The sequence below is a fragment of the Tenebrio molitor genome, chromosome X (genome assembly GCF_963966145.1).
Source record: "Tenebrio molitor chromosome X, icTenMoli1.1, whole genome shotgun sequence".
Classification (NCBI taxonomy): Eukaryota; Metazoa; Arthropoda; class Insecta; order Coleoptera; family Tenebrionidae; genus Tenebrio; species Tenebrio molitor.
The window spans coordinates 4,096,236-4,113,165 of record NC_091055.1 but is presented as its reverse complement, the minus strand read 5'-3'; the positions used below and the strand labels follow the sequence as shown (position 1 = coordinate 4,113,165).

The 16,930-nt window shown below is 37.0% G+C and overlaps 1 protein-coding gene across 2 annotated transcripts in view; it reads left to right on the top strand.

Moving 5' to 3' along the window:
- Positions 1-16,233, top strand: part of LOC138140147 (xaa-Pro dipeptidase-like) — a 30,410-nt gene extending 14,177 nt beyond the window's left edge. For both annotated transcript variants that reach the window (XM_069060919.1, XM_069060918.1), the window contains exons 2-10: positions 6,547-6,727; positions 10,906-11,097; positions 14,171-14,218; positions 14,300-14,361; positions 14,408-14,452; positions 14,503-14,772; positions 14,824-15,271; positions 15,323-15,474; positions 15,966-16,233. In XM_069060919.1, the coding sequence (XP_068917020.1) occupies positions 6,547-6,727; positions 10,906-11,097; positions 14,171-14,218; positions 14,300-14,361; positions 14,408-14,452; positions 14,503-14,772; positions 14,824-15,271; positions 15,323-15,474; positions 15,966-16,020 (1,453 nt within the window). In that variant the 3' untranslated portion in view covers positions 16,021-16,233. The remainder of the gene's footprint in view (positions 1-6,546; positions 6,728-10,905; positions 11,098-14,170; positions 14,219-14,299; positions 14,362-14,407; positions 14,453-14,502; positions 14,773-14,823; positions 15,272-15,322; positions 15,475-15,965) is intronic.
- The last annotated feature ends 697 nt before the right edge of the window (positions 16,234-16,930 follow it).

The window sequence follows — 16,930 nt, the reverse complement described above, 5'->3', positions numbered from 1 at the left end:
TTTTTTTTTGTTTGCATGTGGGAAATAAAGTGAACGGTGAGTTGGCTCCCAATGGCGGACGTTTACCGTCTAGAAGGCATTCACGGTTCGTCGACTCTCATGTCATGACTATAGAATTATTATTCACATAACGCGGATGGTTATTTAACGCGGCTGGAAACGTCACCGCCAGTCACGTGACTCGAAATTTTTCGACCTGTCGACCGAACACGCTTTATATAACCGACGGCATGCCGCATCGGGATTCCGATTATATATAGCGGGTGTTTCTCTTTGGATATTTTTTCTTGCCCCTGTGGCAAAGGTCGTTCAACCATTTTCCGACGTGCCGCATCGATTTGTCAGAAAATGTGTCACCGGGGGTACACCGAAGGGCACAATTAATGGCGCGCCATTAGCGCAGCGCCAGCTTCGACGCCAACTGGTCTGGCGCGCGCACCGTTATTTACACTATTTTTATTGCCATTTTATTAATATGTGGGGCGATACGTCAAATCTGCGATTGCACACATGCCTGGGAGTCGCTCGGAGAAAATACATTTGACAATGTGCTACTTAGCTGTTCTAAATGAGATTTAATTTCACTTATGTAATGGTCTGGTTTTAAATATACTTTTGGCAAGACAATGTAATTTTGAAATGGCCTAAATCCGTTCATTATCGTATTTCTCTCCGTCATCTTGTTTATATTTTGTCTTTTGTAAGAATCCTCGCTTCCAGCGACTGCTCCGTTTAGAAATAATCCAAACAACCTTGATGAATCTCAGCGTCAACGAACGTTGGATCGATTCGATTTTTTGTTTCCAAATCTAAAAATAATCATTTTGTTTTCGATTTATTTGGATTTTTAGAAAGTAGAATTTTTTCTCTCGACCCAACTCCATATTCTCTAATAAGTTGAAGGACGACCACATCACTCGGCCCAAAATACTGGTTTTAAAATAAATAAAATATCCCATCGACTATTACTCGTAAAAATAATAAACACGTGATTTTCGATTTCGCAAACGCCTCTGACCCGTTAAAAATAGCAAATAAGTTAAAAAACAAGCATCTTTGACATTTTCTATTATTAATCCGGACCAATCATTAATTTCCTACTACTGTTCTTACTTCCAAAACACGGTCCTCCACGTCAGCTCCTCTTATAATTTTTATTTCGAACTTGTCTAAATACATATTTTTCAGAACTTCTTTAAACGTTGTTTCTTTGTGTTGTTGCCAAAATAAAAACATTTAAACGAGGTTAAACGTCATTTGGATATTTTTTGACAATCCAAAAAATGCGACTGACCACACAATTTTCTCTCTGTCCTCCTCCTCTCTCTCAAAATACCACAACATTTAAAAAATCCACTCGAGATTTCCTTCTCAAAATCTCGAATTTTTCCAAAAAAAAAAATGTCTCCCCTTAATACAAATACAGTAATTTTTTTAGAATTCCAAAAGCACCACGTTACCCACAAATTTACGTATTTTCATGGTGTGAGATATTTGAACGGAAACAACATATTGTAATTAGTTTTAATTAAATGCGTCGAACTGCGAGTTACGTTGCACTGTGACGTTGATATTTACGCAAAATTTGTTTTTTTTTTTAATGTAACAGTAAATTAATGTTAATAAGCAATTATAGACGTAATATTTATTTAAAGTGTTTCAAATTAAAATTTATGATGTCAAATTATGATCCTCCATATATATCGTTACAAATTAGCATATTTTTTTATACATACATCTGAATTAGTTCAATTTTGTGTAACACCAGTGCTAAGATATGAAGGCCGAAGTTTATCTGATTTCCTGGATTTGGAGGAAGACCGCAGAAGAAAAAATAAGTGTTGTCGCTTCCGTTGATAAGATATGTAATGGAAATATCAGTTTTGTGTAACAGGGAGCGTACATATAATATTTTAGCTTTTCTTACCTTGAGCAAGAAAATGATAATTAAAGGATCTAGGAGGCAATTATGGTCCTGAGAGGTCCATGATATGTTGTAAATTTTTGAATGGCGACAGATGAGCATACTCCAGGCTAGTGAATAATTCACCAGACAAAGGGCTTCATTAGGCACGTTTTGTCTAATTTGGTAAGCACGGCATCTGCAGATCTGTTTAATAACTACTACATGACACGTGGCGGATCCAGCTGAGATATGGAATCCAAAATCTAGACCCTAACGAGTTAACCACAATCGCCGGAAAATGAACTAATCGCGATACAGTTCTGGTCCTTCGCGCCGGATTTTTCTCGACTCATTTCGTCCAGGAAACAGCACGTTATGCAAGTGCTGTCATTGGCACCACTAATGAATGATAATTTTATGCGAGTCACGGGCGTCTACAGAAGTTTCGAGGCAGACTTGAGGGGGCTGCGTGGTCAGCCATCCAGATTTTTTCTTTTCCGAATTGACAATCAATTGGCTAGTGACACTAGTCAAAGCGCGAAAAGAAAAATAAACAGAGCGAAGACGGCCTTGCCACATGCCAGAACTGATCGAAACAGATTATTTGTTATCTCGACCGTAAACAAAAAACGTACATGCGAATATTGGAAGTGTTCATTCGATATCGCTAACAGTTGAACCAACACGTCGCCGCCGAACACGTTTATTACTTTATTAGAGTTTCGTTCATTACGTAACTACAAATATGACTCGATTCGTCGATAATTTTCGTAATTAGGAGAATCGGAACGCAGGAATAGAAAATCGGTTAACGTCGGTTTCACTCAAAGCGGCGCCAAACAGGTGTGCCCCGCATAGGGGGGCCCAGGGGTTGCCCTTATAAAATCACAATTTTAATATTTAAATGCAGATCATACGATACAAGAATTTGTGCATCGACGAGGAAGGACGGAATTTAGGCAGGTTTTTTATTTTTATTTGGGAGTTCAATAAAGATTATAAACCTAGATGCTTCAAGATATATTTAAAGAGTGAAATCTTTTCGTTTTCAAGGTATAAAATGAAAATTTAAAAAACTCGATTTTCAGGGGGTGATTTCACCCTTTAAAGCAAAAATCTAGGACAAAATAAGGGCCATCTTCAAAATGTTCGTTCTGACTTCAAAAAACTATTAGCGAAAACATTATTATTCTGATTGTTTTGGTTGTAAGAATTTTTTTTTTTTAGTTTGAAACATCGTCTATAAAGACGTCCTTTTGTTTTTTTTTTTTTAATTTTCGTTTGTTGGTGTCGGAATTACTTTGCTGACATGAAAATATCAAAATTCAACCATGTAGAGAATTTTTTGTGTAAATTTCGGTATAAAATTTGAATTTCACTGACCTTAAAAAGCTACATCCTAGAAACTATAAGTGCAAGAATCATTCACGGAATCAGATTTTGATAATCTATCCAAATTTGCAAAAAAATGGAGGTTGTCATTTAAAGAAATGACGACAAGAAAAAAAAAAGAAAAGAAACAGAATTGGTATCCAAGCACGAGTATTAGAACAGGTTACAAACTACTTAGGCACAATCATAGAAGAATCTGGAAAAATAGATAAGGAAATTAACTAAAACATTGAAAAAGCTGGTAGGCTATACAACTCCCAAAGAACCACGTTTCTGGGGAAGAAAGAGATACCAAAGATCAACGGCAGTGAATCTTCGACTCTAACAAAAAATAATAAAAGTAAAATTGTAGCCACTGAAATGATATTTCTATGAAGAATAAAAGTGATCACAAGAAGAGACAAGATAAGAAACAAGACAGTTAGTATCAGAATTAAATAAAACCGATAGAATGAAGGATGATGACGGAAGATGAAGGAAGAAAGACTTACAAGAAAAATTTACGAAACCAGAGCGCAGGGAAGGAATAAAGTGGGACGCCCACAGGACCAACTGCGGCAAAAAGCCGAAAAACGAAGAATCCTGTGGAAGGAGGAAAGACGATTGGCAGAGGATAAAAATTCTTGAAAACGATACGGGAAATGTCATAGGGCACTACAGGGTGTTTCTGAAACAAGTGCATTAATTTTAACTGGTAATAGAACATATCAAAAGGAATAACTTTTCTCTCTGTCATTTTGGCGAAAAACGTTGCGTAATGACTTAAAAAAGTAGGAAAGATTTTCCTAAAACCGTTCGTATCTCCAAAACTAAGCTACCTAAAAACGTGAAACAACCAGATTCTTATGAAGTGGATTTTTTGCTATACGGGTAGATTTGTTTGAATTTCGATTTCGGCGTTAAAACACGTTTTCTGGATGAAAATTGACGTTTTTTTCATATTAGTGCTTATCTCAATTAGTCATTGCAGTATTTAGTGGCGTAGAGCTATTTTAGTGAAAAATTTCTCCAATTTTTTTTTGGAATTAAACATCGTTTTTCGGCAAAATGGTAAATAGAAAAGTTGTTCCTTTTGACGAGTTTTATTACCAGTTAAAATTAATGCACCTATTTCAGAAACACCCTGTATATTACACTGTGTTATTTTATATTGTGTTACATTTCACTCCTACACCTGATGGTCCTCGGACATTAGACTTGCAGATTAAATAAACTATTTCAAATTTTCTAAATAGTTCTATTCTTTGGCTTTGTTCTCACTGAGTCACACTCGATCCTATGCAAATTTTCCTCGGCTTCCTCTAACCATTTCTTCTTTGGTCTCCCTCTCTTTTCCTGTCCGTCGTCTCTTCTTCTGTATATGGCTTGTCTTAGGAGTCTATTTTCCGGTGGTCTTTCTACATGCCCCAGCCATCTTAATCGTTGTATTTTCGGTTGTCCTTAATAATAATCTAAACCGTTTTGTAAATAACAACTTATTGAATTCCTTTTACTTGAGTTTTCATACGATTAAAACATTTGAACGTGGCCTTTTCTTAAAAAAAAACAAGCTTTCAACTCGTTTGGAGGGGCGCAAAATTAATCTTGCACAAGGGTGGTCACCATCACCACTCTCGGCGCTGTCCCCGTGTCGCGTATTTTTGACGCACGTTTTTGCAGTTTCATCGCTGTGAGGATAGTTAACGATTCGCCGTTCTGAAGTCGCCTTCTATCGGGAGACGAGTATAGAATTTTGAACTTGAAAGTTGGCCTGATTACGTCAACGCCACAAAAAATTGTTCGATGTCCTGTGCTGATTTTTCGATTGTAAACGGGGTTAGGTTATTTCGGTCGCTTGTATATTGGGTCGTTCACATCGGGTGATTTTTCCGAGATTTATTTTCGTTTTTCGAAGCGCTAACCGACCAAATCGAGTTGGAGGATTAGACTGGCGTGCAATTAGGCGTCACTTTGGCAATGGCGATTTTTGGTCGACGTAAACAGTAAAAGTCGCACTTTTCCAGGTCTGCATTGGTCGAATGGAGTTCATCCACCTGTTCCTTCTTCCTTGTTCGCGCCATTATTCAGTTCGGTGACTTGGACATAAATATATTTCCTCTCTCTTTTCGTCGCGTCTCTCGCCGCTAGTCCCCTCTCTTTTTGATTTGTCAGGATTTGGCATTTTTATTTTGACTTTTTTTTTGTAATCAAGTCGAATAGGTCAGACTCTGTTGTGGTGGAATGTAAACACATCGCGATTAGTTTTGAGCGCAGTCGAGTTTTTCGACAGGAAAAAACATGATTCACCATAGAATTAATAATAAACAAACAACGAACATTGCCAAGGACGGAGCAACGTCTTTTTCGTCTCCGATGTTGTTTTCCAGCAACAAACACTTGGCCCTCACTTGGTCAATTACCCCGGCCATAACAATTATCTATCCGTTGAAGCAAATGTTTTGCGCATTTTGCACATTTACAACTTTCAAAAATGCGACTGTTACTCTTGAATTAGACGAAGGTAAACTTGAGATCATCGATCTTACACTATCGATTGACGTTCGGGTTTCCGGATTTATCTAAAATTCCCTCTTAATCAGCCTTAACCTCGATCAATAGATAATTTATGCTGGCTTTTCCTTCAGTGGCGTAGAACGTCTTGGAATTAGGACATGTGCTCTGTTACAACGAAAAATACGACGGTATAAAACCACATTTCTATCCCACTCCAATCCAACAGACAAGAAAAGGCCAAGCTTTAACAAAAAATACTGTCGTGTTTCGAAACATTCAAACATCTAGAAAACTACCAAAATGTCCAAATTTTATTATACCTATAGCTCAGAAGCTGCAGCGTTGTTGTTTGCATTAAACATTCTTCAGCAGATTTGCATTTGGTCATTTGGGTCAATTTGCTCCCCTCGGGACCGCAGACAGCTAACCGTCAAAAAATTCCACAGCAGTTGCTTAATGAGTCAATTGCAAAAATACATCGATTCTTGAAACATGAATTAGAATTCGTTGAACTTAGTCCCATTTGAAATGGTAATTAATTTTTTGTCATTTCGAAACACGTTTTTGGTTTCTTTTGTTGTTGTCTTGCCTTTATTAAACTATTACTCACACTTTAAGCGAGTAACGGTAATTTTGTTCAAATTTATTTGTCGAGATTAGGAAAAAAGAGTGTGGAATGCAGCCGTCAGACTGTCAGTTGACACGAAACGAACGGACAAAATGTGGATTGATGAAAGTTTTCGCTTCATTTTCAGCGGGAAATTGTGGATGGGTCCTGGAACCTTGGAGATCCCCCTGGAGTTGTTCGCTTTGAACAGACGGCGTCTCGTTGAGCGAGTCCTTCCGAAGAGTCCCGGAAACGCCGTAATAGTCCTTCAAGGAGGCAACGAGGTCCCTTTTTACGACACGGACACCACTTACAACGTGTTTCGTCAGGTGAGTTGAAAATTGTGACCTTGAATGCAAGTCATTTCACGCATTTTCTGTAACGTAATTATCGTTTAACCGAGTGGGTCGGATTTATCGGATAACAAATAGATTCGGTGTACTATTGTGTTGCAGCTCGGATTTGATAACTGTATTTTAATACGCTGCTCCTTTATCTATTTCGATGCGGTTTTCATGGTCAAGTTGACGATACACTTTTTTATTTAAGTACTAGTCACAACAATTCTTATTTATAAAGTCACGTTTTGATCGATTTTTGGCAAATTTCCACTCGAGGGGAAATGTAAAATTATCACCGATCGAAGGCTGCAGGGGTCTGGGAGATACTTTTCGTGTGGGTGCCTTCGAGCCGCCGGTGGCCAATGAACTTTCCATATTGGTTTCGCAGCAATTTTTTATTATCGGAAAAGTACGATTGGAAACTCAATAAGGATAATGTATTTTCTCGATGATTTGACGCAAGCGTGTCTCAAGATTGTGCACAGTTCGCCGCACAGTCTGTTGGATTATTGACGCTGTGACCTTTGCATTGTGTCCATCGAGGTGTTCTAAGCTCTTGGTCGGTTTGGACTTCTGGATGACTAAGCTTGGGTGCAGACAGAATGCGGACGCGACGTCGAAAAAGACCGCACACGGACACATTGTTGAACAGGTTTAATACAATTTCAGTTTCAACCGAAGTGACCTTAACTTCGTTTTTTCCATTGAATTTGCCTCCGAGTTCCGCGTTTCTTGTCAAATTGTCTCGCCCATTTTCTTGTGTTGATTTTTGACGGAAGCCTCCGTGCAGTTCAAGGTTCTGGCGTATTTTTCTTACCAAAGATTACACCGAAACTGTTCCAAAACAAGAACGGATGATGTTTGCTGCCAGCATAAAAATGGTGTAGATAATTTGTTTACGTCTGTGGTTTTCGACAATAATAACAATAACAGGATCGAGGACCGACTCGACTCACAAATACTTATATTTTTGCATTTTTCAACAAATGCTTGTCATTATTTGTAAGGCGATTAAAAATAAAAACACTTTTGGAGAATCTTTTTATTTTATTTTATTTTATTTTACCACATTTTTACATGATTCTTTTATCCAAGTTGCCAGTCCAGACCTATAAATCATTGTACACTCAAAATGAAGTTTATTAGTAAAGAACAAAATAAAAAATCTCTTGGTAAACATTTAAACATTTTCCTCTTTTACTTCTTTTTAATGAATTTTTTTGACGAAAGTATTTTGATATGCAAAGATCTTCGTGCCTTTGTTTCAAGTTTGTAAACAAGGAACGATTGTAAATTAAAATGATTTTAATAACTTCAAGGAAAAAAATAATAATAACATGTTTTTCTCAATTTTTAATTATTCTTGTTCAAACAAAAAAGACAATTTTCAGTTTTAACTTGTTTTGATATTAAAAAAAAAATTAGTACAACTACGTCAAAGCCACATTGATTTTCGAGAGAAATTAATCAACAACCAAAAAAAAATACAGTTGGATTTTCTATAGATTAAAACATGAGTAAATCGCAGAATGTACTTTTTTTGTAATTATGTATTTGATGTCTTATTGATGTCGAATTTTTAAAACAATTATTAATAACTAGTGAATAATATGTTATTAGATGTTTTTATGTTCCAGTTGTGGTGCGTTGTACGAAAATGAATGATGGTTGATCAATGATCAATAACAAATTGTTCTAGATGGATTTATTAACTTTGACTCGAAATTACAATTTATAGTGATTATTAATTAGGTTACGCAGATAAGCCACGACTTGGCTCATGTGTTTAACAATTACTCCCACTGTATTTATTACACCGGTTGTATGAGTAATATTTCTACATAATGGCAACATGCAAATCTTCCAAATGGCGACCGATTTGACATGTTTAAACCTGTAACTGCGACCTGCATTGGTTCCTGCGTCCCTCCAATAATTCACTCTCTTTAATTGAGGGTTTCAGACAATTACATTACACTGATGCAAGGATCGCAAACAAGGTTGTTTGAAATTGTTGTTTTTAAAAGATAATGCGTATAATAACAAATAATTTTAAATACACGGTCCAAATGTTCCGCATATTTCCACCAAAACGTCGGAAAACGTATCGAATAATAAAATGATAACATGTAATAAAAATCATTAAACGATAAAATAGTCGCAATTTCCACTGATTTTCCTTTATCAGTTTTTCGTAAGTTGCAATATTCGTGTACAGAGGTTATCAGACAAAATAATTTATATTGCAACAATTTGTTCAAATATTATTTCGGGCCTAATCCGACTGGCGTTTTTGCACAACTGCGACAACATGACCTTTGGACCAAAACATTTTAGCAACAATGCTCCTTTGAATGTGGTCTTGTTGACGTCGTTTGCAAGTTATCGACGTTTTTGATATAACGCATAAGACCCAATTGATTCCAGCTTATTTATAAGTAGCTAATGTTGTCGATCGTGCGGTCACATGGAGACGACCGTAAGAAGAATACGTAAGAATGGAGGTTCTTTGTGTCGTCAGGAGGGCTTCCTGGAACAACCATTTCGGTCTCGTCTTTGAATTTCCTCGCGATAATTGAAGCGGAAATTGACTTAAGAAGTGAATAAAAAGCGGCCCATTGTTATTATATAAATATTAACCGTGCAGAATTCTTGTCGGTAGTGACGTAATGATTTGATTATTCTTCCTGAAACGGTGTCGTTGCTTGATTCGGAAACGGAGGATTTTGTTGGGACGTCGTTAATAAGCTCCAATCAGGGGATTAATTATTGATTTGTGATGGTTGACCTGTTTTCGATTTTCCGTGTGGGCACTTGACAAGTACACCTACCCTGTTTCAACTTCAGCAAGCTTTCAGCAAAAAGCTTTGTAGTCGCGCTCAATTCCGCCTTGAATAATATTCGTCTAAAGGTTATTCGGCTTGTTAAATAAAATTTTGTTTATTGTTGGCTTCAATCAACATAATTCCGATGATGCGACTCTAGGAGACGATTTGATTAAGACTTGCGTCAAATTTTAAACACGTAGCTGTATCTCATTCCTCTCGGTATTTGTCGGAATTCCTTGCTTCCGTCACAATTCATTAATTCAAATCTAAATTAAGCGTCTCCATTGTCTGTTTCGGTGACCGTCCATTTTGTCATTTAATTAACTCCTTAGATCGGCTTTCCTTGGGTTTTTTTTTTTGAGACTTCTCCTCCGAAACCTTCTACCGGGAGTTGCGATTTAAAATTCAGACCTTAACTCAATTTTCCGGTCGCATTAAATTTTCAAGTGTCTTTTAATCGAATCATTTCGCCATAACGAAATAAATTTTATTCGTCGCTTGTTTACAATTGGATTAATGAAAACGCTAAAAATCGCAATAAACAATACAAAGTTCATTGTATTGTGTCGGCTGCATGTAAACATTATTTGAATTTGCGAAATAGCTAGACTTGTTAATTATTTGTGTGAACGTTGCCCAATTCTGCAACTTTCTACTTTACAAAGCCTTTCTTTTTGGCAAACGTAAACGTCAGCAGATTGCGAGCATTGACCGTGGCTAAAGTGGGTTACACACCCAAACACTCGAAGAACAGTACATGCAATGCCACCAAATTCCGATTATTATCGACATTAAACGTCCTGATTTTGTTTGCGGTGCAATGTAGTTTCAAATGTTACACATTGAGGCCCGATTGATGACCTTTGCCACCCGACAAGTGACATTTGTTATTTGGGCTGAATTATCGTCAAGGTGGTTTATGTGTGTGTACGCTATTTGAGGCTACATGCTGACCTTTCCTCCGCAACTCGCGACCTTCTCTAAGAAGTTGGGCGCTATTTGGAACTGATCGAATGTGGAAGGGTAATCCGTAACGTTGTGCAACAACAACAATGGGAGTTGTGTTCCAACGATGACTAACATCTGACATTATTTTCATCAAGTGAACTTTCACACGACTCCTTAGCTGGAACTCTGTTTTCAACGTTTTGTCTTGTTGTTGTAAACAAATACTTGAAAAGATTTCACGAAAGCGTGACAGTTCAACCGCTCGTCGAACCATATCCTGTATTACATGTGCTTTATTTACTTTGTCCTTATCTTGTTTATTTTCATTTTAAATTAATAACACGCTTTATGGCTCGTTTTATTGATGTAAAACCATTGATTTTCTTGTAGGAATCTTATTTCATGTGGGCGTTCGGAGCTATCGAACCTGGTTGTTTCGGTGCCATAGAAGTTGCCACAGGAAGGACTCATTTATTCGTACCCCATTTCCCCAAGAGTTATGCAATCTGGATGGGGCCACTGCACTCTCTTCAAGATTTCAGCAACAAGTACGGCATACCCGAAGTACACTACGCCGATGAGGTAACCACCTAATAATAAAAGTCACGCTTGTGACCACACAAAAAAAAAACAAAAACAAAATGCACCATCACATCTCTCTTATCCCTCGACTTCCCAAAGTCATTAGAATTTCCTCAAATCAAGTCTCTCTTGAAAGTCACCATTATTGATAATGACGATAAATACCAGTTACTACTACATCGTGCCATTGAATTTTTTGTGCATATGTAACATAATTTTTTCATGGTACGTAAAATTGTCCAGATTATCCTTGACACAAAGAACGGTACCTACATGCTGTTGAATTCGCGATTGAGCGTAGGAAAGGACCAAGAATAAAAATGTGAAAGTACAGTATTAATCATTTGGGAGTAATTTTATGTAGGTGCGTGTTTGGGACACTCATTTATTTTGATTTGATCGCAGTTAAATCGGCGATTTCGTTGTTGTTGAAGAATATGTTGCAATTCGGGCGTTCCCATTTGCAAACACGTAATCCGAAGAAGTCATTCATACGGTTTTTACAATTAAATATATCATTTGTCATAGCGAAGGAGCATCATTGATTTTAACGTAACAGTTGTTTACGAGGAGTCGATAGAGGGGAGCGGAATTTTTGCGGCGATACTATTTTTACATTTCTCTGGAAACGTCCTGTTTATTGTTTTTAATGGGGATTTAGGTAAGTGGCTTGGGTCGAAAGGGTGGGGGTACGATTAAATGTTGATAATCGCGGTATTGTAAACAATAATAGTCGTAAAATTGGGTCAGGTCGTCTCACAAGCAGATGTTTAACCTAGCCGAGATCAACAGCTTTTTAGCAAAGGTCCAAATATAGAGCAGAAATGTGTATTTGTGGCGAGAAGATTACCAGATTTGGTTCCACTTCTTGTGTAAACAGACGTATCTGGATTGAAAGGTCACCATGTGAGACCGAAGAGGGACGAAAATATCGAAAATTCACTTGTTCCACAAACAAGCTCTGTGCCGACGAATCATGAAAATTTCAGTACAACTGTAACTGTTTGTATTTGTTTCACGAGACTTGTCAATATTTGACCCGTTTTAACCACCTCAATAATCCATTATTGTTTGAATTAGTTCTTGTTGAGTGTGTCAACGCGAGGGTCTGGTGTGTCGTTGTAAAAACCGTCCGCTAAATTCTCCAAATATTTACCTCTATTATTAAGTTTTGTACAAAAGTAGGACACCTCACTAGACTCATAAATAAAAATATTTTACCTTCAAGTATCGGCGTGTTTGCCTCTTGCATCAGTCTCACAAGTGGTGTACATTTGCCGTTTTTTCTAATTCGATTTTTAGGTTAATGCTAAAAAATGAAAGTATGTACTAATTGGCGGAATGTCCTGAAAAATATCCCACTTCAGCCTTCAAATCGGTTGCCATGGACTCATTGATTCACCCTTTATTTAGCCGGGCCTGAACGCGGGACACCGACACTCTGTTTCAAAACACAAAAAAAAAACAACACTTGAAAGAAATGCGAAAAGTTCAAAGGTTCATATAATTTTAATTAACTAATTTGAATCTTTTATCAAAGCATTAAACAACCTTTGTGAGTCGGGGAAATAATTTGTTTTTCAGCCTCCGCTAAATTAGAGAGATTCAAATGTTTCAGTTTTATTATTTTCGATCGGCAACGCGAAATTGCAACACACACCGCCTGCTAAATTGCAACATTCTTCAAAAATAACCATCCGGTCTAGATTTTGTGCAGATAAAGTGCGCCGCTAGAGTAGAACCAGTGCGGCGTTCTGCAAGTGCGACCTCGCGGTCCTCTGCTTTTCCTCGTTTTTCAAAATCTCTCGACTGCGATGTCGGTGATCTTTTTCAGAGATATTTACGATTCTCACTTCACATTGACACATCATTGACATTTGCAGCGCATATTAATGAAGCCATAAAGAGGTTAAAGTCAAATGGCCAGTTTTGGCGTACAAATTTACACGTTACGTCTAAATTACAAGATGTTTTCAATTTTCATTTTTGTGTAACACATCTCCGATATTGCAACCTAGTTTTGTGTTGTTTTAAGATAAACACGTCGAGATATCAGATGTTCGAGTGTTATTAATTCACAAGATATGCTTTCAGTGAATTTTTGCTACAAATTGTGAGTAGCAATTAAAACTAAGTAGGTTTTATTATCTCCTGTTACACAATGGAAGATATTTGAATACAAAGCTTCTAAATTTCTTAATAGAAGTAGGGCAGAAGTGCAACAGTAAAAATAAATAAATTTGATAAAAAGATATTCAACGATATCTGGTATAAAAATAACGCGTTGTCATAAGTACAATTATTAAATAGCAAATTAATGTTATCTCTTTAATCTCAGAACATTCAAAATTTATGTGGATTCTCTCTCTCCACCTTTGACAAGGCATTTTTGCAGGTTCCACTCTGTTTTTGTAGTTACTTTTTTTATTGCATCTTTACCATTCGTCGCCTGAAGGAGAAGCATTACAGGGTTTTTTAAATAAAATTTTCCACTTTGTGGACACAGGATTTCCTTTTAGGCCTTTCATTTAAATTCACAAAAGGATATTATTATATTCAAATGTCATAAGCACCTACTGTAAAATCATTTCGGCTTTTAAATGTTGCATTTTCAAAGCAAATTTCAGAAAAACTGACAACTCGACATTGTCTACCAGTTTGTACAAAAAAAAAAAAAATCATCCAATAAATGTTTCGTTTAAGTAAAAAATGTTATCTGTCTGGATGTGTACTTGGAAATGACATATAACTTATTCAGAAAACTTCCATGACATTTGCTGCCATTTGCAATTTTATATGTATTTTTTTTGGTTAAGTTCTAACCACCTAATATTTTAATTGGCTGTACATAGGACCTAATCATCCTATTATCGACCCAAATTTCAAAAGATTATCGTTAATTATATCATTTTGAGAAACTCGAAATGTCAAAAATGTCGGGAGTTTGTTGAATGGCTTATATGTAATTAATAACGAACAATTCAATTATCCGAAAATTTGTGAACCCTTGAGCTATAAATATTTGTTTGATTAATTCGATGACGATTTTAAAGCGATAAAAATAATTTTCCAGATCGCGTCTGTTCTTAAGAAATTGGACCCCACAGTTTTGCTGACACTGGTAAGTTTTTCGTCGACTCTAGAAAATCAAGTAGCTTGATGTCAAAAATGACAGCAAATAAAAATTTGAATGTTGTTTTAGAAAGGGACAAATTCGGACAGCGGTCTGACTGCTCAAGAAGCTGTCTTTGACGGTATTGACAAGTAAGTGTGGTTACAGTTTTGGCGAAATTTAATGTTGTTGTTTCAGGTTTAAAGTAAACAATACGATCCTCTTCGACGAAATCGCTGATCTGTGAGTGTGATTAATGGTATCTCTCGATGAGTAATTTTTGTTTTGTTTAGGAGAGTCTTCAAAACTGACGAGGAAATTGCCGTGATGAAATACGTGGTGGAGACCTCTTCGACGGCCCACCGTAAGGTGATGCGTATGGCGAAGGCGGGAAAAAGCGAGTACCAGTGCGAGTCCGAATTCCTTCACCACTGCTACGGAGTCGGGGGCTGCAGACACGTCTCCTACACCTGCATCTGCGCCTCTCACACCAACGCCGCGATTTTGCATTATGGCCATGCCGCCGCCCCCAACAACAGATTCATCAAAGACGGGGAGTTATGGTATTAGCGGCGACACAATAAAAACAAACATGATCGATCCGTTTCTTGCAGCCTGTTCGACATGGGCGCCAACTACTTCGGTTACGCCGCCGACATCACTTGCACCTTCCCGGTCAGCGGAAAATTCACCGCCGACCAGAAGCTGATCTACGAGGCGGTTTTGACCGCTAATTTGGCCGTTTTCAAGGCCGCAAAGCCGGGTGTGGGTTGGCCCGACATGCACGTGTTGGCGAATCGCACCCTGTTGGAGGAGCTGAAGAAAGGGGGGTTGTTGAAAGGTGACGTCGACGCGATGGTTACTGCGGGTCTAGGTGCGATTTTCCAGCCACACGGTTTGGGCCACCTGTTGGGTCTTGATGTTCACGATGTCGGAGGTTACATCACGGGCCAACCGCCGAGACGCCAGGAACCGAGAGGAATCGAGAAGCTGAGGACCAACAGAATTCTTCAGGACAGAATGGTTCTGACCATAGAGCCGGGATGCTACTTTGTGGATATCGTAAGCAAACACCACGTGTTGGTAAACTTTCGTCTATTCGTCGAATTTTAGTTGCTAGATGAAGCTCTTGCGGATCCTGTGCAGTCACAATTTCTAGTGCCGGATGTTATTAAGAGATTCCGCAACTTCGGAGGCGTCAGAATTGAAGATGATGTTCTTATTACGAAGAACGGGGCTGTTAACCTGACTAAAGTACCTAGGACGTAAGTTATTTATGATCCGCGGATATATGCAATATTCATTGGTATTCTGCACACCGCAATTCGAAATTCACTTTGAGAGGCGTAGATCAAGACATCAAGTCTTAGACTCAGCAGTGGTTACGGCGGAACTGAAACATTAGCATAAATTACATTACATTTGAATGAAGTCTAAGGTACGATCGCATCATAGTTTTGTTGATGCTGATTTTCATTGCCACCAAGTACGAGTATTCTCGACATTATTCAATGAAATTATTTTTATCTAAAGGCAGTTGCAAGCGCATTTTTTATTTTTATTATGTTAAATAATGAATTATTGCTACCAATTCAGAATACACTACGGATGTTGAATATTTATATTTATTTTTAACAAAATCGGTTATTCTATTGTATTGTTTGATGAAAAATACTTTGGAAACAGCGCAAAGAATTATATGTATAATTAAATTTGTGGAAATATTAACTTACAATTTAAAAACAAATTGTTGCAGGGTACAAGAAATTGAAGATTGGATTGCTGGAAAGGACAACGACAAATACAACTAATTAATCTGCAATTAATCTGCTCCTCTCTTTTGGTACGATATGGTGCCATTCAATATTTTTTAATACATATATCATATATGTAATACATATCTGATATTATAGTCACTTTTTACCAGTTTTTAGCTACGCAATCACCAACACGTTTGGATTTTTATGTGAAATTTTAATATCATATCTAATAAAGATAATGCTTAATGTTGCTTATTCAAATAATACTTATTATTTATTTCCCCAGTTTAATTTTTTCATATTAAAATTGGATTTTGATGTTTTGTGGAAGAAGTAACCAGTTAATGTATACCTATTATTTAAACTGGTGTTATTTTTCACAAAAAAAATAAATAAATAAAACAAAAAATGTAAAGCTGTTATGACAAAAAGACGGTGGGCGTTGATTTGACTTTAATTTTGTTCATTTCAAAATGAGCGACATTAGATGAAATTATGTTATTCAGTCCTAATTATAGGAATTTTAAAAATAGTACAATACAACAGGCACAATGAAATATTGATTTCAAGTCGACAAAATTAAAAAATACAATATAATACAGTTCAGTTCAGTGTAATAAATTAATATGCAACAACCATTGGCATAGAAGCCTCCAAAAAATCTGTAATATAGAAACAAAAACAAAGCTTACGAGAGAGATTAAGTCAAAACGGTACAAGTGTAAAACCTTATTTAGGACAGTTTCTCTCAAGCTTCATTCAGTTCTCTAAATCCACGTTACCTCATTTTTTTTAGGTTTTTCAGTTTCTTTGACGTCCTGGAGCGTGTGTGTTTGAAGTTAGTTACTGCAATACAGGGTGATTCTGATATAAGTTTGGAAAAAAAATGTGGAGTATCCTTGACACAAAATAATTCTGCGTAAATGACTTTTGGAGGTGAAATCAAAAGGATGGAAATTAC